The sequence below is a fragment of the Trachurus japonicus genome, chromosome 4 (assembly GCF_045865225.1).
Source record: "Trachurus japonicus isolate A0001 chromosome 4, Traja_1.0".
Lineage (NCBI taxonomy): Eukaryota > Metazoa > Chordata > Actinopteri > Carangiformes > Carangidae > Trachurus > Trachurus japonicus.
Genome location: NC_140910.1, coordinates 27,899,795 through 27,926,929, shown reverse-complemented (window position 1 = coordinate 27,926,929; position 27,135 = coordinate 27,899,795). Strand labels below are relative to the sequence as shown.

Genomic DNA, 27,135 nt, shown 5'->3' with positions numbered 1-27,135 from the left:
CTGACATTCAGGTTATGTGTGTGTGAGTGTGTAGTGGTGGTAGGGGTAGGAGGGGGGGTAGAGAGGGGGCAGGTACCAGACTTTTTGCCCCCTCCCCCACGGAGCCTCGGTGAGCCCGTTGCTCCAATGGAAGCAGGTGGGATCCCCGGGCTCCTCCAATCACACCCGGCCTGCGCAGAGAGCCGCGGCGGGGCGGGAGGAGCGGAGAGGCGGCCGGCGAGAGGCAGAGGGGGCGGGGAGTCCAGGGGCAGGAGGAGGCAGGACCCAACCAACTTCCACACTCACTCACTCACCACAGGAAAAGTAGGGAAAACACATCTGCCCCCCTCCCTCCCTCTCCCACACTCTCTCTCGCTCCGTCGCTCTCAGCATGTCGCTGTTTCTGCGGGTCTGCACGGGCTTTTAAAAGCTGTCCCGCCGGTAAACGTTAACGGCAGCGCCGGCCGGAGCGCTTCGCTGGAGGAGTTGTTGTTGTTGCCGACACTTGGCCGCTGTTTTTTTGATATAAGGGAGGCGGTGTAGTGAGAAGAAGCCCGCGGAGCTGCTGCGATGGAGCACACGCACTGACGGGATTTTGGAATTGTATTCTTTTGGATTTACCTACACACCTACGCCGTTAAACCGACTCGACATTCCTCCGTTTCCCCCCCTCCTCCTCCGGCTGTGTGGAACTACTAGTAGGACATACTAATTTTTGACAAAAATGCCTGGAAAAACCAAGTATAACCTGGTGGATGATGGACATGATCTGAGGATCCCACTGCACAACGAGGAAGCGTTTCAGCATGGGATCAACTTCGAGGCAAAGGTGAGTTCACAGGCACCAACTTTTAACTCAACGTCTCTAAAAAGCCGTTAACGTCTCATTCAAATGAAACATGACAACGTTCAAATTTAAATCTCCACACGTTAACGGCTATTTTTTTAAAGCCCCATGTTTTAACGTCTAATTTTTAAATCTCAGACGTTACTGTCTTCATTCGAATGTATTAGTAGGCTGTTACGTATGTTTATGTCAAACATGCAACGTTAACACACTTATCTGTTCAGCTAGTGTGTTAAAATTAAAAATAATAACCGAAGTAACGACTTTATCTGAAAGCTTCTTCCAGATTTAGCTAGCACGTAAAGTTAAGTGGATACAACCAGAGAGATATTGAGTTAATCATTCACTTCAGGTCGACAGCTGAACTGATTCTGTGAATTAAAACTAGGTCAAAACTAAATAGTGTTATGGGTTAATTAATGTGTCGTACCTGCCATGTTTCCCCCTTCTTTCTTTCATTTGCTTCCTGACAACAACAGTACATCGGCAGCCTGGATGTGGCGCGGCCGAGCAGCCGAGTGGAGATCGTGGCTGCGATGAGGAGAATACGGGTGAGTGGAAGCTCCACGAAGCAGTGCCATTAAAAAAACACGCATTTTGACAAATCCACGTTTAATAGCCAATAAGTACAAGAGGTTAGAGTACGAGCTGAGGTGGAGGTGAAGTCAGTGCGTCCCATTGCTGCATTCGGCTTATGTGTGATTGAATAAACATTGGCTTGTATCAGAAGAAGGGCAACTTTCTGAGTTGTGTCCATAGGTGAAGGTACTGTATGTATGGGAGTATGAGCTGAATGAGGGAATGTGTGGACTGAAACATTAGTGAAGTGTGGATGCTTAATGGTTCTGGTAGTGGTGGTTCTGTTCTGGAGTCTCAGAAGAACCATGGTGCTTTCTGGTGAACCAGCCCCCATTCACACCAGTTTATGTGGAACCAAAGTGGGTGTATGTTATTCTGCATACAGGAGAAAGTAAACTCAACAGTGGCAACATGTTTTGCTTTTTTGCATTCTCTGTAATCCTTCTTAGTTTTTTTTTTTTTAAAGTTTATATTATTTTGTCTGCCGTTGGAGTGAACCCAGCCTTGGCCATCTCTTCCCCAAGTTCAGAGATAAGCATTTCATTTGGCTACTTTATAAAGCCCTGAAGGGAAATTCATACTTGTTCTTTCTTGTATACTGCTTTCTAGCTTTTCATGAAATTCTGTTGAATCCCACATGCCCACTGATGATGTCATGGTTTGCAGGAAAAAACAACTATTTACCAACAAGTTTCCGAACCTGTTATGTTTTCGGTCTGAACACGCCGGTTAGTTCAAAATTGATTCCGGGAACTGGAACTGGCACAGAGCCCTGCCGATGTGAAACCCCTCTTTCTAGCTACTGGTAATTCTGAACTTTTCTTAAAAGAAAGTCCTTAACTTTTAAATTAGACGTTTCTGTTGGAAAATTGGCCCTGTCAGATACAGTTAATCAGTTCAATTGTGAAATATAAGGTGAGGTCCAAAGGTCTGATTGTTGTGTTGAAAGGCATGAATTGGTAATTAGAATAAAGGTTGGACTACTTAGTGACCTTTCCCATAGAACCCCCCTTGGGAATTGCATTACAAATCATCAAAATGAGTCATAAGCTTGTTTTTGATTGGATGCATAAAGGACAGTCTCATGGTTTCAGACATACCGATGGTGTGAGCGCTGGTTACGAAAGCACCTTGGAGTTAGAATGTGCAGCAGACTCAGTTTGTACTGTCTCAGACTCGGGCTGCTGCCTGGCGGGAGGTTTTTGGTTTCCCATGTGCTCCGTCACTGTTTTGAAGTTTCCCTTTGAAGCAATGCACTGGAGTGTGATCGCTCTCTCTCTCTCTCTTGCTCTCTCCCTCTCGCTCCCTCTCTTCTGCTATGTAAACCTAAGATGTGCAGCTCTTTTTCTGCTCCTGAGAGTAGACTTAATCTTAATCAGTGTGTCTGCCAGTTTGACAGCAGTTGGTTTAGCAGCCTAATATAAGTTGTGCCAGTGGTGTAGGGGTATTTGGGGATTATGGTGATGAAGTGGTAGGTGTGCTGTATTAAATCATAGATCCCCTTCAGACCACGCAGGCAAGAACACACATGGCTACATGGGCAAGACTGGTACACCATCTATTCGTATTTTATCATCTAATAACTGAAAAGAAGTAAAAATACAGCTTTTAAAGAATAGATACTCACTACTTTCTGACATTTTACTTCAAATAGCAGCCATTTCTTATCTGACTGACTGTAGTTTGAGCAAAGCCAGTGGTTAAAGGGCTGCAGATCATTCCTACATGACGCTTACAGTTTCTCCAAAGGTGCGAATTGTTCTTATTGGCCTTTCCAGAGACGTAACCTGCTCCTGTAAAGTGGACCTCCCAGCGTGCTGCCATGGCAGCTGTTGTCGTTGGCAGGGAATTGGGCTTTGGTTTGGCTCCTCCAGTGTGAAAATGGTTTGACACTGGCCTGACAACACAATCGAGGGAAACCACAGGTATCCGACTTGGAAGGGAGGTCACGTTGGAAAGCATGGGACCACTGGAGGAGCCCTGAAGCCATTTGTTTTACTTGGGTTGCGAGAAACTGAACTGAATGTTGAATAAGAGGAAGTAAAACCTTTATTATATGACCAAACATGATGATGTGATGAAATATGAGTTTCATGTCCTGACTCGCATGGAGAATCTGGCTCTGCTTATGGATTGTTTACATCTTCTGGAGAACGAGTGTGGAGAAAGAGAAGGGTTGTAAGCACATGCCACCTCTATTTCCTTCTGAGTTAAACTGAAAAACATTATCCATGCTGAAGCGTTTGTGCCTATTAAAGGTAAAACAATCTTATCGTGCACAGTGTTGTAGTTCATTGGTTTTGTGAAATTAGGTTTTTGTGAGGCTTCTCGTCACCCAGAGACATCAGCGTAGCTCCATTCCTACTCTACACTGTGGTGCTCCCATGTTTTATACTGTTAATTACATTTGGTTTGTTCCTGTTTGAGTTTGACGTTTAATGGAATAATGTGGATCTATACCATGGGCTTCTTGACTTCTACAGAAATGGTTGTTTTTATCCCCTAAGCTGCTGGACGTTTGCACCGCGGAGCAGCTAGAAAGTGCTGTAGTGTTTGCTGACAAAGGCACAAATCAGTGGCTTCGACTTCTATCCACTGAATGAACAGGAATATACAGGTACATCAAAACAATGAGAGCACAAAAACATGACTGTGTTCAGTCTGTGATGGTCAGAGTTAAGACTGGAAAGCTTTTCCACGCCTCACAACACCTGTTCTGTCACTGTGGGAAGAGAAGACGTTAATTCATTTAAGCTTGTAGTCTGGCAGAAGCTTAATGTCACCAAAGAAACTTCTTCCCTTCAAACAAAGTTAAGCTGACAACGCTATTAGTTTGCATCAAGAAAAATGTTTGTACCGTTTTCTACCTCGGGGACGGAGCGGCGCGGGGCAGAGGCGTCTGCTGCTTTCATGTAACTTTTGATGCCTGGTGGAGTTTCTGAGAGAAAAGTTTGGGAAGACGACGCTTTCCCCCGAAGTGTCTGGTCTTTTCCAAGATTTCTATCGGCTCCCTCATTGTGCAAAGTCAGTCGGAGCTGCGCTGGTTGCCAGGCAACCCAGTTGATGTATGGTGTCATTGTTCGTCGTGTGCATGAGTCACCTGTAAAAGCCGGTCGCTGATAACAACCTAATGACATGGCAAAGCAGGAAATAGCCACCTACAGTGAAGCAATGCGTGCCGCGCTGCAGGATCCGCTGTGGTGGTGGTGTTGTTGCTCTTGCATGTCAGTCACACACTGACGCACACACACATACACACACCTTTTGTTGTGCACGTTGTTCTTGAATGATTTATTACTGTTCCCAGGAAAGAAAGAGGAAACATAAGATGGAAATACAGTTTTTAAACTTCCCTGCATCAGGTGTGTCTGCATTGTGTTCAGGGCTGCAACTCATTGTAACTTTGATTATTGATCGGCCTGTCTGTTTCTAAATGAATCAGTTAATGGTTTAGTCAATAACATTTCAGAAAATTGTATAAAAGGAATTGATTTGTGTTGTTTTTGGAAGAATAATTTAGCTCAGAATCTGCAATTTGCAACAAGGTGAACTGATGAACTATTTGTTAATTAATTCTCCGTCCACAGCCTGACGATGGATGGGCTAATCACTGCAGAGCTCGTTGGGTTGTTCTCCAGGCTTTAGCTACAAAAGATAAGCAGACGAATGTTGTGATCTGAAGTGATCTGATATGAGCTAAAGGAGCTTTGGAGAGGACGGACGACTTCTGCCTTGTCTCTGCCTTTGTCACGCTGTCAGCCGGAGTCCACACAAAGGTGAACGCGCCGTACAGTATAACATAAAGGTCTTTGCAAATTAAATTTATTATTCTCATCGTCTGGCGAAGTCTGGCGGCAGCTTATCTGGTTAAAAGGAGGAGACCTTTGCAGTGAATTAAAGGGATTAATTTCTCATTAATCTTCCTTTGCTGGGTTAACTGACTGTAGGAAGATTGAACAGCATGGGATGAGAAGATTAGATGTGTCTGAGGAGACGTCTGCGGAGACTGAAGCAGCACAGCGGTGGCGCTGGAGTGGGGGAAAGAAGAGAGAGACTGAAACGCTTTGTCCGTCCCCTGGAGCTGCCGGCGTGGACGAGGTGGTCCAGGACGGTCTGTCTGTCCACCGGGCGGCTAACGAGCATCTTATTTAACATCAACATAGTTAGTTAGGATTTCACTGTACACTTTAATGTCCCACGCTCCTCTTTTGAGCTCTGCATGGGGCGCAGAGACGTCCAGTAGGTAGTCTGATCACGCCGTACATCACTTTAATGATGCATCATTGGAGAGCGAACATGACATAACATGAGCAGCGTCTTTGAAGACGGTTTCTGTCTTGGTGGGTGGTAGCAGCCGGGGTCTCTGCGGTGTTGACCGGCGGGTTGTGCCCCTGGGATCTAACACTTAACATCTAATGACTCCAGTGATGTACACTGATCTGCCCCCAGGGCCGCACGCTACATGCTCTACAGTGTTGTGGAAACATCAATGTCAGTGTAATTTTATAGGGCTTTCTTTGATTGATCTGCCAAATACTTTCTCCATTGTTTACTTGTTTTCATCTACCGTAATCGTGATATAGTTATAAGTGGTACTGGAGGATGAACATAAACCCATAAACTTAAGCCTCAGATTTATAACCAATTAGTTAAAGATGTGACAAATGAGGGTATCTGCCAATATGAGCTTTTTTTTTTTTTTGTTTAAACACTTTAAAACTTTTAGGAATTATGGAGCTTAATGCCCCGACAGGGATCAATACAGTATCACATTGGCACGAACAAGCTATAGTCATTGTGGTGAGGCAGTGCCATTACCTCGCTAAGCTGAATGACTCAGTGAAGTAATTATATGGTCGTTCGGGCCCTTGACTTACACTTTGCTTATTATCATCAATCTGCTGTGTACACAGGAAAATACACTCATTCAGAATTTACACTCATTATGTAGCAGCGGCTGCATTAACCTGGGATAGAGACATTAAAGACGAGACACAATGGAAGAAAAGAGGAGCAGAGTGGAGTCTATGTTCTACACTTTTAATGAGTGGCAGCTGATTGACTTTGATTGACGTTATCACGACTCAGGAGCTCGGCGTCTGTTCAATTAATCCGCAGGGATTAATAAAAGTGCTTCAGCAGAGGTGTCTGCCATTAAAAAAGAGACATCAAACACTCTCCTCCATCAGTTATCTGTGCTGCTGATTTGCCTTTACTTAACGGTTCAAATTCATTTCATCATCACACAGCGGTGTCACACTCCGCAGCTTCAGTTGGTGTGTAATTATTCACCACATTGAGGATACTGAAAACGACTTGAATTTATTCAGATAGTGAGACGTGCGATAGGGTTTTTATTTTTCAAAAAGAGACATGTGCACCTGTTTTCATGGTTTCTTGTAGGGAGCTGTTGAGCTTCAGCCACGGTAAATCAGGCTGGGGCTAGCTGGTTATTGAATAGTATTGAATAGTGTATTGAATAGTATGACATTATACCATGATATGTGTAAAAGAATATTTTGATTTTAACTATAATGCCCATGATGATCTCATGTTCTTTGTTTGTAGTTTTCATGTAAATAAATTTTAAAAAAGGAAGAAAAAAAGAAGGGATACTAATATAATGTTTTGGTTTCTTGTAGAGGAACTGTGTAGAGTAAGTAAAGCAGTGACATGACGGCTGGATTTAGCTGCACAGAAAAAGCTTAATAAATAGATAAATTAATGAAAAATGTTGGATTATATTGAGGAAAATGTAGTGATATTTGATATTATCATCATATAATCTCCAATCCTGGCGTAATCCATGAGATAAGATGCTGGTGTGAAGCCGTCTCTTATCGAACTGGAGAGTTCTCTGTGAAATGTTTTCCATGTGGCCGAAAACCAAACGGGACCCGAGCCAACCACAGTTTATTAAGAGCTTGGCAAACTTGGCTGCCATTCTCCGTACATGCTTGTGTACTGTCCCCTCTCACCACAGCAACAGTGGAGGAGTGTTTGAACGCATCAGAGCAACAAGCGGCTCCGAGTCGGTCTCTGAGGAGCCGAGCAGCAGACATAACACACACCGCCACTGTCTAAACACAGGAAACACACTCATGAGCCCCTTACTTTGCGTCTATTTCTACCTGTCAGCTGCCTCACATGCACTTCCTGTTTCAACCAATCGCTGCAAATCACGAGATGAGGTGTCTGAGTTTTTTTTAAAGTCACGTATTTGATGTAATTTTTTGCCTTTCTGTAGCTTTAACTGTGGTGCTTTAAATGGAGGTGCCCTTCACTTACCACCGGGGAGGCTATTCTTTCCCCGAATTAAATCCTGCTCACTGACCCCATCTCGAGCTGGCACCGGGTGTCATTAGTCATCAGGAGCCTAAAATTGCTCTGAGTAAAGTGGCTCTCATTGTGAGTTTGAACTGAAACAAGTTGCAGCATCATTTGGATGAAACAGAAGAAAACTCTGACACAGAAAGAGTTTGACTGGTTTAATGAAACAGTTTCTCTTCTCGCTCTGATAAATGTGATCGACTGCAAAATGTTAGATAAGGAAAAGCCGCAAATCCTCACATTTCAGAAGCTGCAACATCAAATATTGAAGAAAAAAAAGAGGAATTTACACAGTTAATCAATTAAAAGAGATTGGACTAAATGTTTCGGCTCTGCAGTCAATCCCAGTTTAGAGATTAGAGAGATTCTTGTCTCATTATCAGCAGAGTCACTTGAAAACAGTGTAAACAAATATGTCACTGTTAACTCAGTCAGAGCTGCTGCTTGTTTTTCCCAAGGCTTACGATTTAATTTCATATCTTTCTGGTGTTATAGCAGAAGGCTTGCTCTACTTCTCTACCACTGCTATAATATAGCATCCACTTATATTCAACTGTGATCCCTCCCTCACTTTGTAATCAAACTCTCAACACAACAACAACTGAGAAGCTGAAACCATTAGTCAGCTGATCAATCAACTCAGACTGAATATCTGGGGTTCTGTGCAGCTGGTCGGAGCCATTTGAAGATGTCACCTCTATAAACCAAACAGCTGATGGATGAATAAAGAAAACAATCAGCAAAGTACTCATTAATTAAAACAATAGGAGTTTTACAGCTTGGCATCATGCTGCATTGTGACAGAGCCCGTGAGCCAAACGCTGTGGATGTAGAAACAGACAGTGGTGAAAAAAAAAGTGGAGTCGGGGTCTTCTTGTCTGGGGCTGGTTTGTTTTGAGGGAGCCTTAAATCCAGCCTCATTGAGCATTTATAGGGTTTGAGAGAAAGGAAGAAAATAGATAAAAAGGGCATCGTTTCAGCCATGTGTGACTTTCACTGGAAAAACCAAAGAAATGAAACTGAGAAAAAAACAAAACAAAAACAGATACATTTTTAAAAAGGTCTAGTTCTTGTTTTCTAGGCCTGTTGTTTATCACACTTTCCTAACAAGGTGGTTTTTTGTGGTTGTTGTTGTGGTTTCTCCTCTCTGATCTGACTTGAGAGTCATTCAGACATTTAACTTCTCAGGGAAATTAAAACATGGATGTCAGTCGTGCAAATTCGCCTCACGGTAGAAACCAGAGAGCCAGAGAGTCATTATTAACACACTTTACAGACACCGACTCTCACCCCGGGCCTGTCAGAAAACCTGCAGTCTCTAGGAACTGCACCTGTGCAGAGAAAAGTTATTTAAAGTGTGCATTTTTTTTCAGTGCAATGAAACAAATCCAACCTTGCATTGAAGAACACAGTGATAGAGAGGTTTTGTCTTCAGGAATGATGATTTATGACGACAAATGTATGCTTTTTCTCCTCTCTGCTGTATGGAAGTGTCTCTATATTCTCACTAAACCTTTTCTAATAGCTTTCGACCCATCTCTTTGTGTCCGTCAGGCCCCGACCTCCAACACATTGTTCACGCGCTGTTTTATTATCAACTCAAGGTCACAGTTGAAAGGTGAAAAAGTGAGCTAATAATGCCCTGTGCATGCTTGATTACCCTCTAATCACAGGCCGAGGGTGCTGCTAACTCCGCTCTACTCTGCAGCTTGCGGCTCGTCCTGTCCTGGAAGTGACGACGTGCATGATGGGTATTTGTGTAAGTCACATTAATGTGTTGCTCGTCACGCCGCTGCATTGCCATGTTTATCTACGCTGTTGTCACTTTCTCCCGCGCTCGCCGGCTGTTAGCAAAGTGCTTAGGAGGCAGGCTCTAAATCCTATATAAGCTGGGTGCATTTGAAAAGCAGTTAATGCTTAACTAGCTTTATTGTGCACCAGATAGTGAATGGGCTGGTGAGCTGCCGATTGTTGGGAGATGACATGTGCACAGCCTGATAGAGGGTGAGTCAAAGTGGAAACTGTAAGACCCTGAAAACTTGTCTGTTGTCGCTTCTTAAGACTGCGGCTGCCTGCTACAAGATGCAAATTGAAATTGCTCATAGCCGAAGGCACAAGTATGCAAAGGCTTAATTAAAAGTGTTAAGTAACGCAATTGTGAATTAAATATGATTCATGCAGGAGGCAACCTTGCATGCCAGCACATCTGAAAGACTGTTGAGGTACGGCGGGAAGTGAGCCGGGGTGAAAGGAAGTAAAAATACAGCCAAAGTAAAAAACACACACAACATAGGGAAATCAGATGCAACACTTCAATGTCACGCACACGCAATTTAATGTTTGACATACATTATTCATCAAGCATTTAATGAATCTTGCATCAGGCGTTGGGGGACGGCCAGGGACCAGTGTTGCATGTTGTTCTCTCTAGCTGTCATCTGTCATGGTTGTACATTTTTAACCAGGAAACGGTTCATAAACAAGATAAAGCATACAGCAACGCATAGTAGCTGCAAGATGTAGTCGTGGCTGGGTTTAAAAAATAGATTTTCCGATTGATATCAATCTTCATTTGAAAGATCTGAAATCATAAAATCCTTACAATCCAATCCAAAAATCTTTTAATGTACGCCATTGCACTGTTGCACTGTTTACTTCTGGAGTGGGTCATGTTAAAGCAGCAGTAAGTGATATATTTGTGTGTGTTAAAGTCTTAAATAGTTATATCTTCCGACAGCAATCACTTACATAGAGTGTTTGAACTGAAACACGGGTCTCTCAGTCCCTCTGCTCTGCTCTGAGCCGAAGAGAAAACATTTATCGTATCCTACAGTTTTTATCCAATGAGGAGAGAGAACGGCATGCAGGGCTGTGTGTGCAGCCAAGGAACGCCGTGAATGTGGTGACGTAGCGACGAGGACTGTTATGGTGCGTTCAAGGAAACTCGTATTTTTCCGACCGTGAAGTGGTACCAGTTCGATCTGGTACGAGTTCACCGGTCGGAAGTTACGAGTGGCCGTTATAGTGACTTTCACCGGTAAAACAGGTCGGAAAAACACGAGTGGGTTGCCTGGAACGCTACAAAGTCGTAAGTTGTGACTTGAAGCTGTAATTTACGATTTCAAAAGCCTGCCTGGAACGCAGCATTAGCGAAAATGACCGGACCACTTACTTCTGCTTTAAATAAATGTAAATAAATGCTTTTCGGTCAATTTAATATAAACATGAATATTTTTTATTAATGCAGGTTAGAGAGTTCCATCTTTGTGCAATTTGCAGCATTAGTTTAGTGAAAATCTCTTTCATAACCAAGCAAATTGGTTTTTAAAACTGAAATGTCCCTAAATGAATCGATATAGAATTGAATCAGGACCTTGTGAATCAGAATCGAATCAATTCAGTAAATCAGTAGCGGTATCCAGCCCTAGTTATGAGCAAGGACGCTCAGAAATCCACATGTTCCACCTTCACCCGGAGGATCCTGACGTCTTTCAGGACCAAATTGGATAAACGTGATGTCAGTACTGCTCTCTGTCTTCACCGAGGGTCGTAGGTCCAGCCAGAACTAATTACTTTCGTCGATTTTAAACTTTGGCGGCTCTGCCACTCGTCGTTTTGCCGCTCGGTGAGCATTTCACAGCGACTTCCGAGTACGGTGACGTCACGTGCGTACCCTCTATTGGCCAATTCTGCGATTCCGTCCCCAATGGAAATCATCGGGCCCTACTTGACAAGCGAGCACCTCCCAGACTCGTATCCTTAATGAAAACCAGTCCAGACTGTTTGCTCCTGGCTGGAACTACACTGAACATTGAGTGTGTGTAACATGTAGGTAAATATACAGTAATCCCTCTCTGTGTGTGTTCTGTCTCGACAGCCCATTCCCTCTCTCTTACGTTCAGTACTGTACACACACACACCCACATGCACTGTACACACACACCTCCGGGCCGGTTTCCCCACTAAAGCTCAGGGCTGTAAATCGACCATGGAGAAGTTTTCCTCCTGACCCCTCTGCCTCTCTGCCTCCCACTGCTTTAACTTTTTCCTCTTTCTCATATTTCTCTCTTCCTTCAATCCCCCTCCCCACCTCATACCCCCTTTTTTCATTTTACCCCCTCGCTCTTGGTATCAACCACTGTGTCTGGCCTCCCTCTCTCTCCCTCTCTCCCTCTCTGTCCCTTTTCCCCTGAGTTATCTCTGTAAGCCTGTCACATTGTCCTGCCCTTCATCAGAGGCCGAGTGAAACTTTGGCTGATTCACGGGTTCTTTTCTCAGAACCGGCGGGGGCCTTTGTGAGCTCCTGCTCTAACTAATGGAGACACCGACTTAATTTGATCCCTCCCTTCTAATAATTAATGTCTGCCACGCCACTGAAAATATCTCATCCTGCAGAATTTTTTATTAACATTTTAATTCCGGGGACGTTGAATAACCCGGAGATAAATATCCAAGAACTAGACTCGTCCCTCTCTCCCTCTTCACTCCTGGTCGTAGGAGGAAGGATTAGGTTTCTGATTATGTCGCTGCAGGCAGGAAGTCACAGCAATATATTTTTAAAAAAAGAGGTAGATGTTTTTATTTTTTATTCATTTCAACCATCTGAGGATATGTAACTGATAAACGAGAGTAGATCTCATTAGGCTTGTCACAATACCAGAATTTCAGTAGTCGATACCTTCAATGAATCAATCAATCAATCAATCAATCAGGCTTTATTTGTATAGCACTTTTCATGCCCGCGGCAGCTCAAAGTGCTTTACATGATAACAACAAGGAATATAGGGGACACATATGGGGAGACACATACACATACGCATTCATTCATTCAGGAATTTTAAAGCACTAGAGGCATCGAGGAAACTCTGTCTTGCACTCAGTCGCTTGCAATGGGGAAAACACTAGATAAAATGAGATAAAATAGGTAAGTGTAATGCGATAAAATATGATCTTATTCCATACCATGACTAAAAAAAAAAGAAAATGTGCTTCTGAATTCATTAACAGTTTGAGATCAAACTTTGCTGAAGCTCCACTGAGCTTCAGCAACTTCTCACACTGCACAGAATTTAAAGACACCACACAAACAGAAAGTCACGTAGACGTTACTTTAATCCTTCAAGTAGTTCACCAAGAGAACTTTTGACCATTCGCTTTTAGGCTGACACTTGGTTTCATTTTTCAGCTCGTAGGTATCGCGTTGACACACTTTTTTTTTCTCTGGTCCAAACCATGGGGATGTATTAGGATCCAAACGCCGCTTCACTGTCAGAGCGTCATGTTTCCATGACAACTGACCGGGAAAAAAAAAAACGTGTGGCACATCATGTTTACATGAACTCAAACTTGTGGCGCACACCGGGCAGTTGGAGCGGCTCGAGGTTCGGCCACATTCACATAAATGGACCGCAAGCTCAACTGGAGCCGCACCGAGACCACGCGTTTGCTCACACTCACGCGTGTATACGGTCTGCATCCGTCCCGACAGGAATCGAACGGCCCACTGAGGGCAAAGTTGTATATCCGGTCACTCCTCACGGTACCGGAAAAAAGCAGGTACTGACGTTTTTCTTGTGTGTCGGCATCGACTTGTTACTGAAGTGTTGGTTCTCGTGACAAACCCTAGATCTTATAAACCTTGAGGACGTCCTGCCTCTTAAAACAGCAGTTTACAGAGGATTCACTGTACATTTGCTGCTGGTTTAGTCGGGGAATTAATCCTGATCCGGTGACTTGGAGTGTTTATGCATGATGAAGACACCTCCTGTTTGAGGGGAACACACACACACACACACACACACACACACACACACACACACAAAACTCCCTCCTCAGCCTCCGAGCTGGAAATGACAAACTAGGCAATCGGCCTCAAAGTGAGTTGTCAGCAGTATTAACTGCACTCCAATTACATCTTAACCTCCTTTGATCCCTCCCTCCGTCCTTTTGCTCGCGGTCCTCGGATGCCGTTCACGACCCGTTGCTCATCTCCTCTCTCTGACAACATAATGTAATGTAATGGAGCACAGATGCTGCAGGAGTCCCTCCCAGTGTCTCACTTAGTGTCTTTGTCCCACCCCGACACAGCATCACCTGACTCTCCTCCTCCTCCTCCTCCTCCTTCAACCTCTCTCCTGTAAATGTCAGCAATAAATTGGGGGAATGAGTGGAGCTTGTGCCCTGAGCCAGGAGGAGGCGAGACGGTGGCGATGGAGGAGAGCTGTGAGGTGGAGGGGATGTTAGAGCGCCACTTTTGACACGAGGCGCCCCGCAGCATCAACACGGGAAGGTGCCGTCGTGCCGTCAGAGGGGGGAGAGCTTTCAGAGGTGGAGGAGAGAGATCTGCCTTGGAGGGAACGTCGGTGTGCTGTCCGTCAGCTGTCTCTACCTGCTTTCAACGTCAGTCTGCTGAGCACGGCTGCTTTCATTTTCTAAAAGTTGTTATATCCTCACTGACTTTTATTTTTTTTCCCGGGGAGGGCAGAATTTTCTCCGAGAGAGAAAATAAAGAGAAAATACTTGATGACTACGTGACAGAGTGAGAGTCCCGGGGCTGTGGGTTTCATTTTTGACAGAAAGAGCAACGTGAAAAGAGTTGAACACACCTGTGTAACAGTGGCCTTTGTTTCACTCGTTGTGTGACGACTAGAAAGTCCTTATCCCCCCATGTGTGTGTGTGTGTTTCACAGTCTGAACCAGGCTCAGGCCGGTCGTCGAGAATATAAAACATGATGACGTTTGACATAGTATGCAAGTGTTTATAATGCCACTAAAAAGACTGGCTTCATGTCAAGCCCCTCACTCATTTCACTTCTTTTCCTGTTGTTTATTGCACCTCAGCATGTGACAAATCAAACTGCTGTTTAGTGTTAGAATCACTTACACCTGCAACATAAAATACCGTAATATAATTTTAATACTAGTAAAACCTCCAGTCCTCATCGCCTGCAGAAAGAACTGATATTTGTGGTGCAGTGGATTAGTGCAGCAGCTGATTTCTGCTGCTTTTTTATTTTATTTTACATCTGCGCTGTGCACTAATACTTGATAATGATGATATAATGTGTGTTTATTCCTTACTGTAGTTGTTCATGTCATATTATCTTCCTGATACTTTGCTCAGCTGGTGAGATCATTCATGTTGTGTTGGTCAAAGTTGATCTCCATGTTCCTTCAGATCTGAGTCAGTGTGTTATCTAGAGTTTCATGTTATATTGTGTCTGTGTGTGTGACAAGCGTTTGTATGTAATATGATATAAGCTTTGTTTGTGAACGGTTCAGTTGAAGAAATGAAGAGTCTGGTTGCCGACGGCAGCCAAACGTTATTGCTTCTCCTGCAGAACAGACAGAGCGGTGATCAATGAGCCAGTCAGTGAGCTGAGTCCTAAAATAAAACGATCATTTATTAGCTCTGTGTCAGTTAACAGTTCGCTCTCTGAACTCACTGCTCATGTTGAGGTGTTAACAGTTGGAGATGCACTGAAATCCCTGTTTCAACAAGTGTGTGTGTGTGTGTGTGTGTGTCTTTACGTCTTCCATTGAAATGATTGGTGAAGTTAATCGATTTGATGAGCGATGGAAAATGATTTGGCAACAAATGTTAAGTGGGTAATTATATAAGCTGTACTTTATCAAAACTGGTTCAAGTTCCAGCTTGTCGGTCCGTAACCATGGTGGTCTGTGTGTGTGTGTGTGTGTGGTAGGGCTGCAGTTATCGATTATTCTACCTATTATTTTATTGATTAATCGAGTAATCTAACACAGTGTTTTGCTGTATTAAATTGCTATATTAAAAGGGCGTGTTTATTGTAATATTGTAATATTTGTGCATCTTAAACTCCAATCTCTACTCTTATTTACCACCTGATATGTTGATGTCTACAGTATTTTAAGAGAGGTTTGTTTGTTCTTGTGTGTTTTAGCCAAATCACTCCAACAAAAGACTAATTAAATGAACGCAGCAGCGTTTTATTTTGTTTCCTTGAGCTAATGTTAGCAACATCTTTTCTTTTTTCATAACCAGCCTCACCAGCGTTCATGCATCTTGATTAGCAAACACATTAATTGCACATGTTTACAATACGTTACGTTATGTTGCCTTACATTGTGTCGGAACTGCTCAGTGGACTTTGGACACTTTCAGTTTCACTGCTGCATCACTGAGGATGCGCTGTTACGGTGTGAAACTTGAGCTACAGTGAACGCAGCTTGGAGTCAGTTTTTCTCAGATCGCTCCACAGAACTCCGACGATGCCGTGTGTCACAATGAAAGTCCACGTGAAACACAAGCTGTATATTGCGAGTGTAATTAATGAAACGAATCCTCGATTCAGGAAAAATTGCCTCGATCATTGTTTGTACTTGAATTACTCGAGTAATCGTTTTCCCTGCTGAGGCGGTATAGAGTGCAGATGTTCAGTTGGTGGTGTTTGTGTTTGTTGTTGCTGCTGCTGTCTGGATGTCTTTACGGTTGTTTGCTACTTCATGTTTTCACCCCCACCTACACACACACACACACGCACTTACAAACTGCAGACTCTGGTTCTTCTTCTTGCATGTCGTCGGCCCATTAAGGCAGATCCAGGCTGAGAGGCCGAGGTGGAGGCAGAACAAGCGGTCAGACCCAGATTAAAATGAGGTTTTGGCAACTGCAGCAACAGTTGTACAGGATTACACACACCGCTCACCGACAGACCACACACACACAGACAGACACACACACACACACACACACACACACACACACACACACACACACACACACACACACACACACACACATATACACAATCGGTGTCTTTCTCAGCCTCAGTGCCCCCCCCCCTCCTCTTCTTTAAGGCCTACACCTCCCCTGCCCTCTTTATTATCTGCACAGCATCCACTTTACACTTGAAAGTGGACTATTTATGATGGCCCTCAGCTGCAGGTGGAGAACTGAGACGGCAGCAATGAGCAGGAGGAACCTCTCACTCCCCCCGGCTGCTTTTTCTGCTTTACCTCCTCTTAAGCATCTTCTCATCCTTCCTTTTTATTTTTTTATTCCTTCCTTTACTCACTCACCGCTCTAGGTTTTTCCTCCTGGATCTGTCGCCGTCGCCTCCTTCTTATCCTCACCTCATCTTTTCTCATTCTCTCTCAACTCCTCCTTGTTCTTCATCTTTTCTACCTCTTTTTTTAAACCCTAATCCCTCCCCACTCCTCTTGTATTTCATCTTTCTCTTCATTCCCTCAGTTCCCCTTCCCCCCTCTACTCCTCCCCCTTTTGTATTTATCTCTTCTCCTCTTCATTCTTCTTCTGTCCTTCCTCCCTCCTCATGCCTCCCCTCCTTCCTCCCTCTTCATTATGCTCCTCTGGCCTCCTCCCCCTCTCCTTCCTCTCCCCCTCAGTGTAGTTTCAGTCATTTGTTGGAGAGCAGGCCGGCCCTGCATACCTCCTGCATACTTAGCATGGTTTTCATAGCTCAGCGTGACTCTTCCCCTTCTCACACACACACAGACACACACACAGAGCATGTGCTAATTTCCATATTAACCTAAGGTGCAACCAATTAGTTAATTGGCACTTTAAAGCAACGATTGGCGCAAACGCACCAGTGGATAGTTCTTTTAATACTTTGATTATTTCAAATTAAGATAAAAACATACTGAGACGTGAAAAAAAATAAAGAAAACATGACAGTGATGCACAGAGTTGCCCAGCAGATGTGTCCCTCATTCATATGCACATCATGTCATAGTTAACCGTTAGTTTTATGAGCTGGAAATGTCATTAAATGCAATATACAAGAGTGGTGCTGCTCCCATTTGAGGTGATACTCCTCCACCTTGTCAACCTGCCTATATGATAAATGGCAGGCAGAGCTGATGCAGCTGCAGAAGAGCCATTATATATTCCAACACAACATGACATAATATAACATAATGATAATTATTATACCATTCTGCATGTGCATGGCTCTCAAAACAACGCGTACGTCAGTATCTCTGAGATGTTTCCAGAAGCTGAAGCTTATAAAGAGCAGATAGAGGTGACTATCACTCAGAGTGAATCACTGAAGGCTGATCCGAAAGGAAGACAAACTGGGACTTTTTATTCACAGTGCACTTGTTTTTTGGTCCTCGGATTATCCCGGCTGATGTCTTCGTAGTTTTGTTATTTCGTAGTCGGGCCGTGGATGTTTCCAGCGGTTTGTTGTTGTTCTTACTTATGAGTCACACCTGGCAGAGGAAGTTTCCTGTCTTCTAGTTTGTTATGTTGAGTCTTTGGTGGAAAAACCCCTGAAAACCTCATACACAACATAGTTCACGTGCACCGCTCTTAGATTTATACCTGTGAAATCTCAGTGGGGAAGTGAATGAAAACAGAAACACACACATACGCGCACACACATCGCTGCATCATAATGTTATTCAGTCATCTGCTGCTCCCCGGCCTGACCTTGGAGCTGCCCTCATCTATCAGCCCCCGGGCCTCGGCGGCGTTATCTGGCCGCCGCAACCATCCCTCTTCCAATCTCCTCTCTTCTGCGGCTGCGTCTCAATCCTGCGCTCGAGTCGACCCCCCCTCCTGCCCTTATCTGCTTCCCTTCTGCCGTATCGTAACGCTGCCGGTTGCCTATCCACATACCTCTCCTCCTAACCTCGGTTGTGTTCAGGTGCTCCCAGTTCTTCTCACCCCCCTCTGCTCCGACCCTTTGCCATTCCTCTCGTCAAATTCACATCTGCCAAATAGTGATCCCACATCCATTAACCTCCTTCTCTGAGCCGGATGTCTTTTCTTTGATTTGGGAATAACTTTGTTATTGTTTGACAGCCATTTTAATAACAGCGATTGGATCCATCATCTCCTTCCTCACATCTGCGGCGCAATAATAATATTAAACGCTGTACAGCTGTCTTGAATTCTTTACTCGCTCTGCTCCGGTGAGGGTTTTCCTCCTCGGGCTGTAACCACTGCCACATGACGGGCTGTAATATTTCTCATGCACAAGAGAAGAGAAGGAGAAAAAAATTGGACAAGCCAAGCGGAGTATCGGAGCACATCCGCCTATTGCTTCAGATGATTCCCCTGCCTTTTAGATCAGCACAGATGAAAGGGAGTGAGGGAAATGGGATGATAGGGAGGTTACAGAGATTGTTAGCTGTCCAGAGTGAGAGTGACTGTTTGTGTGTGTGTGTGTGTGTGTGTGGGCTGCAAGGATGAAAAGATGCTGGCCTCCAATATGGTTTTAATGAAACCTTTTCTCCTCCACAGACATTTTCATTAAAGCTGCAGGCTGCTGCTGTCAGCCCTGCTTTCCCCACAGCCAGCCACCATATGGATAAACTCCCCACACCACCACCACCCATACACCCACCCACCCACACCCGCAAACACTCCTCGTCCCATTATTATTTTTGCCTGTCTATTGTCTTTCTTTGTTTTTTTTTTCTTCATGGCTCTCTGTTGCTCATTTCCATCTCCCTTTATGTCTCCATTCCCTCGGTGACACCCCGCTAACACTAACTTCTTATTTTGTCTCTTTCAACTATTTAATTGGCAACAATACAAACAAAAATCTGCAGTTTTACTTCTCACATATTGAGCTCATTTTGTGTTTTTGAAAACATCTAACATACACCCGTGCCAAATATTCTTTTTAACATGTAGGATTAAATTAGTAATCAAATAGAATTTGCCATTATAAATAGCAGCATTTAGAAATAATTATACAGTCAGCTGCTTTAGCATTTTAAATGTTACATACTACAGCCACCAATACTGGTAGAAGAAGAGGAAGAAAGTCTATTTATACAGCACCTTTCACAGACAACAGTCACAAGCTGCTTTACAGAGTAAAGTGCAAGAATAGCCAAAGTTGAATTGACACATTGTGACACAAAATCAACCAGCAATAAAAACAGTTAAAAAAGTTCAGCAATGTAAGTGGGGGCTAGTCCATGAGTGGCCTGATAAGTTATAACCAGTAATTTAAAATGAATATTGGAGTAATGATGATAATCATACCTGTATGATTACATAGAACTGTTCAGAATTTTTCTATTTATTCCCATTTGTGTCAGTAATCACTTCTTTAAAGGTCCAACACTGTATAAAGGTAGATCCACATGTGATTGATCAGCTCAAGGTTCTGTATCAATACTGTGAAAGTATCAAAGCCTCAGTTCACAGAGAAATGCACTCAGCCTGTATTCATAAAACTGAGCCTTAAAACCAGCCGTTGGGACTTCCTGTGACTTTGTGATGTCATAACAAAGCCATGTGAGGCCCCACCCACCCTGCAGGTTTTTGGTTTTTCTCTCAGTGTTTACCAGTCAGAGGGAGGAGAGGTGAAACAACACTGAGATGTCTTTTGGATACTTAAAACCACAAATATTTCCTCTTATGTAACTGCACCCAAACAGCTTCCCAGCTCACTGACAAGCATTTTCATAATTTATTAATCGTTTAAGTCGATTATCAAAGGAAAATGCTGGTTAAAGCTTCTGGAATATGAAGATTTAAGAAGGAGATTTTCCTTTTCACTCACTGGACCTTTGGTTGCTGGGGAAAGTTTTTTTTTTTTTTTTTAAGCCATTTTATCAATTCATTCATGAAAAAAGAGATTATCAGATAATAAAAAGTAATCAGTGCAGCTCTATCTCCACAGCAGAGAGTGATGACGGTGACTGAATGGTTTGATGTCAGTCTCGGTATCAGCCCTCGCTCACTTATCTCTGTGACGCCGTTTTGTCGCTCTCGCCTCTTCGCTGTGCTTCTCCACCCACCCCAACGCACCCGCCATTTTTTTATTCATTTATTTATATATTTTTTTATTTTTTAAATCACGGCGTACACGTCAGGCATTGAGCGAGGAGAAGATGATGTATATCTCGCTGATTGTCTCATTTACAGCTCACAGTGCTTAATTGATTCTGGTTCAGTCTTCAGGGGGTGAAGCAGCATGGAGGCCATCCATCACTGTCATCATCATCCATCACACCCCCCCCTCCCCAGAGCAGGAGGTGGAAAGGTTGAAAAACACAAGTACACGCTCAGAGCGAGAAGGTGAGAAACTCAGCGTCTCACCTCTGATGTGTCACTTTTTTTTCCATCTCATCCTTGACTATGTTTTATCTACTCTCCTCTCATCCTGAGGTTCTGTAGATGTTCACCTGTCCTTATTATTTCTACAACGAGCTTACGTTAGCTCCCTCGATTTCTCTACTTTTTTAAAATTGATCATGAATTTCATTTTATTGAACTTAAAAATCATCTGAAATCTACAAATACAGACACTTTGTTCAGACATTTTTGTCTGCCGCTGACCGGCGTCTGCTGTTTTACAATGACGCAACAAGTAGAAAGTGATAAATTCACTTCGCTGTTACCTGGTTTGTGCAGCAGATTTGGAGCGAAGACTTTTGGAGACGAGCCCAGCAGCTAATATTTGATTCCCGTGAACGTCTTTGCACCCTCATGCAGTTCAATCTGAAGGATCCCAACGGTCCCATTATAACTTTGTCCTCACCACGGTGGTTCAGCCCGACCTCTCTCCCTCCAGCCCAGCCACCGTTTTACCTCTTTCTAACACATCATCAGTCTTGTGCTGAAATTGTCTTTGATTTTTTTTACGCCTGCTGATTCACTCGGCCTCGTGGAGGATGACTCACAGTTTTAGCTTAATGATTAAAAGTGGCACATGCAACACATGCAGGGCAGCAGCTGCAGACTCACACCAGCCTGAAATGATGGCACTTACACTGAGTCACTCATTGTTGTACAACAGAGACTCAAGGTGCTGCTCAATGAATTTACTACAGTACATGTGCAGCTCTGCCCACATGTGTAGTTTTGAAAGGTAAAAATAATAAAACAACAGTGGACATAGTACCTGCTTTTGGATGGTGAGAAACTGTTTGTTGTTGTTTGTGCTGCGGTGCTTGGATAAATCCAATGTGGTGGAAAACACTGTGACAAACTCAGCAAATATAAAGCTTGAGAAATATACATGGAGAAGCATTTGCAGCTTAACTTTGCATAAAAACACTTTTTTTTTTTTTTTTTTTGCAAACAAGGATCAGGTCTTTATCCTTTGGATGCGAGATTAACATCACCACCCCTGTGCAAAAGCATGTGCATGTTGACAAAGAAATTAGAGCGCAGTGAAGCGTGAATTAGATTCATTAGTGGCTTAACTATCATCACTAATTATGTGAGTGTGTGACAGTGACTCTTGATGCAGATAGAAAGCAGATAGATAGATGGATAGTTGGAGACATATTGCTTTGGGATCTCTCTTTGTCCGTACACCTTGGAGTAACTTCTTCAGGTTTAGCACAAATTTTGACCTGGACTCAAGGATGACCTGATTAGATTTTGGGGGGTTTAAGGTCAAGGACATGGTGACCTCACAGAGCGTCAATGTCTCGTAACATCATAAGAGAATTTCTTCAGCTTTGGTTCAGATTTTGACTTTGGCTCAAGGACAAACTTAATACATTTGATGGTTAAAGGTCCAGTGTGTAAAATGGGGGGGAAACCATGACATCCAGCGCTCAGATTCTCCCGTAGGCAAAGTGACGGTGGCCTCCGAGGACAAAAAAACGTGTGTGTTGATGATGCATTTGCAGACTTTCAGGTTTATAACTCAAAAACTTGTCACTATTCTCAACCAACTAACTGCTAACTCACTCTCTTGCTGTTTCCTCCTCCTTCTTTCCTTCCGCCTTCTTCGTTTGTTTATTCATGCGTTATTTTCCATACAAACATGGCGGCGCAAGATGGCGACACTCTCTAAACTAAAGCAAGACCCTTGCTATATGTATATATAAAAGAATAATTATAAGGCCACGAAATTAGACTACAAATAGTTACTGCTGTATCTGATTGTGGATCAACAGGGATGTGACCTGAAACTGGAGGTTAAGTGTGAAGCAGTCATTCTAGTTTTTTAAATATCCCTGAATGGTATTTGACCTTTTTCCCAACTGCAGAGTTTTTCTCGAGCGTTTCTACGTCACAGACTCTGAGCTGAAAACGCCACGGGCCACAAACCCTCATCCAGTAACATTCAGTCCCAACTCAGCGCATGAGAGACGACCAGTTTCATCAACTGGACTTTTCACACTTTGCTGAATGCTGTTTTACTCTAAAAGGGTTGATTTGGCATTTTCAGTGAAGTTCACGGCGGTCAGGATTTTTAAAAAGCTACAGTTTTCCTTGGTCGGCTGCCAGGAGTTATTATCTCACATTAATGCACGAAACGGTTGGCAAAGTTGTGTTTTTGAGCTGCATGATGGGATGTTTCTGTGATAGTAAAGCTCTGGCCTAATGCACTTGGAGAGGAAACACAGCATTGCAGATCCCATTGCAATAATTTAATTGAAACTTGGAGAAAAAATCTTTTTTATTACTTTTATAACTCATTGGTTGGCGCTGACCTCTTCAGTGGAAAAATCATAAAAGCATATACTCTCATTCCCACTGCTGTATCTCCATTGAATCTCAGCCCTGGGTGATTAGTCAGGGTTGTAATTTTTCACAACAACTCATTCAATTGCAATTGATATCCTGTCCCTGTGTTTTATTTTTTAATATCTCTATCATCTTTCTGCTCTGCAGTATTTCCTCCTACCTGAGTTCAGGATGTCAGGATGATTTCATGTTAACAAGCTCCTGCAGTTGAGTTGAAATTCCCCGCAGTCGTTCAGATCAATAATAACAAACCTCATTCTGCACATTTGTTTTTCATTTGCAGAGAGAAATATTTCATGAATCGTACTTTTCACTCACATCCATACAACGGCTCACTGTCTTCAACTCACCGGTGAGCACACAGAAGAGATAATGATTCACTGGTTATATAAAAGCTCAATAAATGGAAGAAATCGTCTCCTAAGTATTTCATACAGCTTCGTTCTCCAGGCAGAGGCGTCACGGGACCTGATGTAAAGTCAAAGTAAACACACTTATGTTTGGTTTAACTTAAAGACTCTTAGCCGTCTACATTGTTAGGAAAGTTTTAAACACAAATCCAGCTGCACTCAACTTCCCACAGGTTTTTGGAAAGACAAACTCTGTCTACTCTGCGTGGAAATCATTTCTGGTGGGTGTGCTGTGACTCTTCCAGCTCAGACTCGTCACACAAATTACCCCTCGCAAAAGCAGCATGATGAAATTTCATCAGGATTTCTTTCTCCCGTCCGCTTTCTGTCGCTGAATCAGAATAAACTCCGGGGGGCAGCTGCAGACCCCCGGCTGCACTCGGCTAACCTCGACGAAGTTTACAAAACTGCGTCTAATGAATCAAGTTGTGCTCTGGGTTTTGAGTCATCGGAGGCCGGCTGCTGTGCAGATAAGGCAGCATCAGAGAGCAGACATGGCAGTTGCCCGTGCACGCAACACACATGATCAATCATTCAGCAGACACGACTGCTGCGTTTGTGTGTCTGATCAAGGCTGCTTGTTTCAATCACGTGGACTTTTTTTTTCTTTTTATCTCATTAGCTCGTTGTGAAAAACGGAGCCGGGTAGAGGGCCGATCACGACTACACAGCCGTCACAGAAAGAGTAAAATAAAATAAATCCAAGGGGCAGAATAAGCTTGAAGAGAAAGGGAAGAAAACAAACAAAAACAAGCAGCAGGAGAGAGAAAGTAACGAGGGGAGGAGAACCTGTGAATAAGTGAGGATGTAAAGCAGAGAATATTTTGACTGGAAGTCAGAGGTTGACCGATCGAAGGCCAGTTATTAAAAATAATTGTGGCGAGACTAAAGAGGAGTCTTGCAGAGTAATGATATCTCGCAATTACCAGCGGCAGACAGCAGCTCTCACTTTTTTACTGATTTTGATCTCCTGCTTCAAGAAGCTGTGAGTCGCCCCAGTCCACATAGAAATTCAACTTTGTGTACTTTTCTGAGAGATTATCACATTTGAGCTCCAGCCGACAGTGTTGTTTTCTTAGCTTTGATCCATTAGTTGTCTAATTGCCTTGTCTATAAAATGTCCCAGGACTCCCCAGTGATGCTGCAGCCACCACCGTGTTATCCAGGTGATGAGCGCTGCCCGCTGCTTGGCAGACATATAGGTGTTTGGAGCTCTGCCCAGAAGTTCAGGTTTTTTAAATTTTTTTATTTTTTTTATCAGACCACAGAATATGTTATATAATATATAAATATGGAATATAACCTCTTTTAATGTAGTATATAAAGAGACAAGCCACATCCAATCAAGCTTTAGACACGAAACCACAAACCCAACCATACTGAAGAGATTTTGATTCTTTAATTAAAATCTGAAGAGTGTTTTGTTACCATTTAAAATGAAATAAAAAGTTGACATTTATCCAGTCGTCCTCCACAAATCGAAGTCTCCAAGCTCAGACCTTTGCTCCTTTGTAAAGCTCAAAGCCGCTGGAGATTCAAGTCACAGGGAGGTTTTATGTTTTTATGTTTACTGTTGGTCTGTTTTACACACACTGCTGCCTCTCTTAACGCCCTCGCTGTAGAGTAACAACAACAACAACAGTCTGAACTAAACTAAATGTGCTCTGCTCTGTTTTGGCACATCTCATATTAACAGATGGAAAACAAAACATGCAGAAAGTGAGCCAGCACAACAACAACTTGTCAGAATATTACCATAAATCAACAGAGATCAATAGGCCCATGTTATGTGGTATTTGTGCAGCATGAATAAAACAAGATGTTGGAAAGCTGTACACACATGGGCAGGGCATACTGTACACATAACAAGATCCCGTGGGAATGCACCCATTGTGTGCATATGTGTGTGTGTGTGTGTGTGTGTTGTCGGTGGTTTTTGGTGGCTGTTGTGTGTGTACAGTAGTGCAGCCAGGTAGACTTGTTTTTATCACAGTCAGGATGTGTGTAATGTCAACATTTCCATTCACCCTCCCTTCCCTGCTGCATTCTGGGATAGCTTTAATATACAGTAGTTTACCAGATAGTTACTCGCTTAGTGTGTGTGTGTGTGTGTGTGTGTGTGTGTGTGTGTGTGTGTGTGTGTGTGTGTGTGTGTGTGTGTGTGTGTGTGTGTGTGTGTGTGTGTGTAGTGGAAGTATATGTAGGTTTCAGGAAGGAGGTTTTTTTCTGGAGAGGAAATGGGAGAACAATACCTCTGACCTCAGAGTAGCACAGTCTGGTCAGTGGGGCTGTGAGCTGGCAAACTGCACTGCAAAAAAACCCGACTCACCCAGCGGGAGGGAGTCGAACTGTAACACTGCAATCTGTGAAGATTTCAGTGCCACAAGACCTGGAACTGAAAGCCGCCGAAGGCTGCAGCGTGTTGTCCAGCCTCAGAAACCAGGCCAGTGAGATGAGAAAAATCTGTGATAACACAGTTCAGTATTTACAACGACTGTATGATTTATAATACATGAAATATTGAGGTGGATGTACTCATATGTTCTTTAGACATTGTCAGGGCTGCAGACTAACCGTCCGCCACTCATTAACTGATGCTGTGGGATTGATCCGATCTCAATCTGAATGTTTACATGTTGAGTGTGGAGTTTGGGTTTTCCCTACACTTCTGGAGGCTGATGTTGATGTTTCAGCCTTGAAACAGTGGGTGTTCTCTCATCCATTGTAGCTACATAACTATATTTGTCCCATCCCATAAATTATCCAGCACAGTATAAGAAAAAACAAAAACAAAGTCAGTAACAATAATGCAACAATAATGTTTGCAGAGTCGTTTCAGCGTCTGTCTTATAGTGGAAAACATTCATCGTAGCTCATGTGTTGCACCTTAGAAACCAAGTGTCAATCTGTGACATGATTCGTGCACATGTTCATATCAATCAATCAATCAAATTTTATTTATATAGCAGCTTTCAAAGCAAATAAATGCCGTTCAAAGTGCTTCACATTTAGATTGAAAAAGTATAAGAAGTGAAACAAGAAGAATGACGTGGAGACTAATGCACAAAGATTAAAAACAACAATAAAATATAGCAATAGTAAAAGATAAAAACACAATAAAATATGATAAAATATAAAACAATGATTAAAGAAAATATGATTTCATACTATGAAACTCTTTGAGGAAATAGATGCGTCAGTCAAATTAAACAACAGAGTGTGTAGTTGGTTCGATCCGACCCCATCTTCATAAAATTCAGCACAAGTTCACAGAAGAACATAAAACATGTATTGGAGTTACAGAAACAAAAACAAGCCGAGCCGATAACTTCCATGACAGAGAGCAGCTCGCTGATGTTCCCACGGTTTCCTCCCATAGCGAGTGTAGGAGAAGTCCTGACCTCAGGTTATCCACCACCACCGCCTGAGACTGGGGTTTGGCATCTGGAAAGTAACAGTAGAGGGTTAACTTCCTGGCAGACCTTGTTTTTTTTTTTTGCAGTGCTTCAAGCCTGGTTGCTCTAATTTAAGAG

The 27,135-nt window shown here is 43.2% G+C and overlaps 1 protein-coding gene across 2 annotated transcripts in view; it reads left to right on the top strand.

Annotated features, from left to right (window-relative positions):
* Nucleotides 1–286: 286 nt before the first annotated feature.
* Nucleotides 287–27,135, top strand: part of LOC146989110 (carboxyl-terminal PDZ ligand of neuronal nitric oxide synthase protein-like) — a 249,511-nt gene continuing 222,662 nt past the window's right edge. Inside the window, exons 1-2 of one of the 2 annotated variants that reach the window (XM_085775086.1) lie at nt 287–808; nt 1,306–1,377. In XM_085775086.1, coding sequence (XP_085631212.1) covers nt 704–808; nt 1,306–1,377 — 177 coding nt within the window. In that variant the 5' untranslated portion in view covers nt 287–703. The remainder of the gene's footprint in view (nt 809–1,305; nt 1,378–27,135) is intronic. The other variant, XM_085775085.1, reaches the window with a different exon arrangement.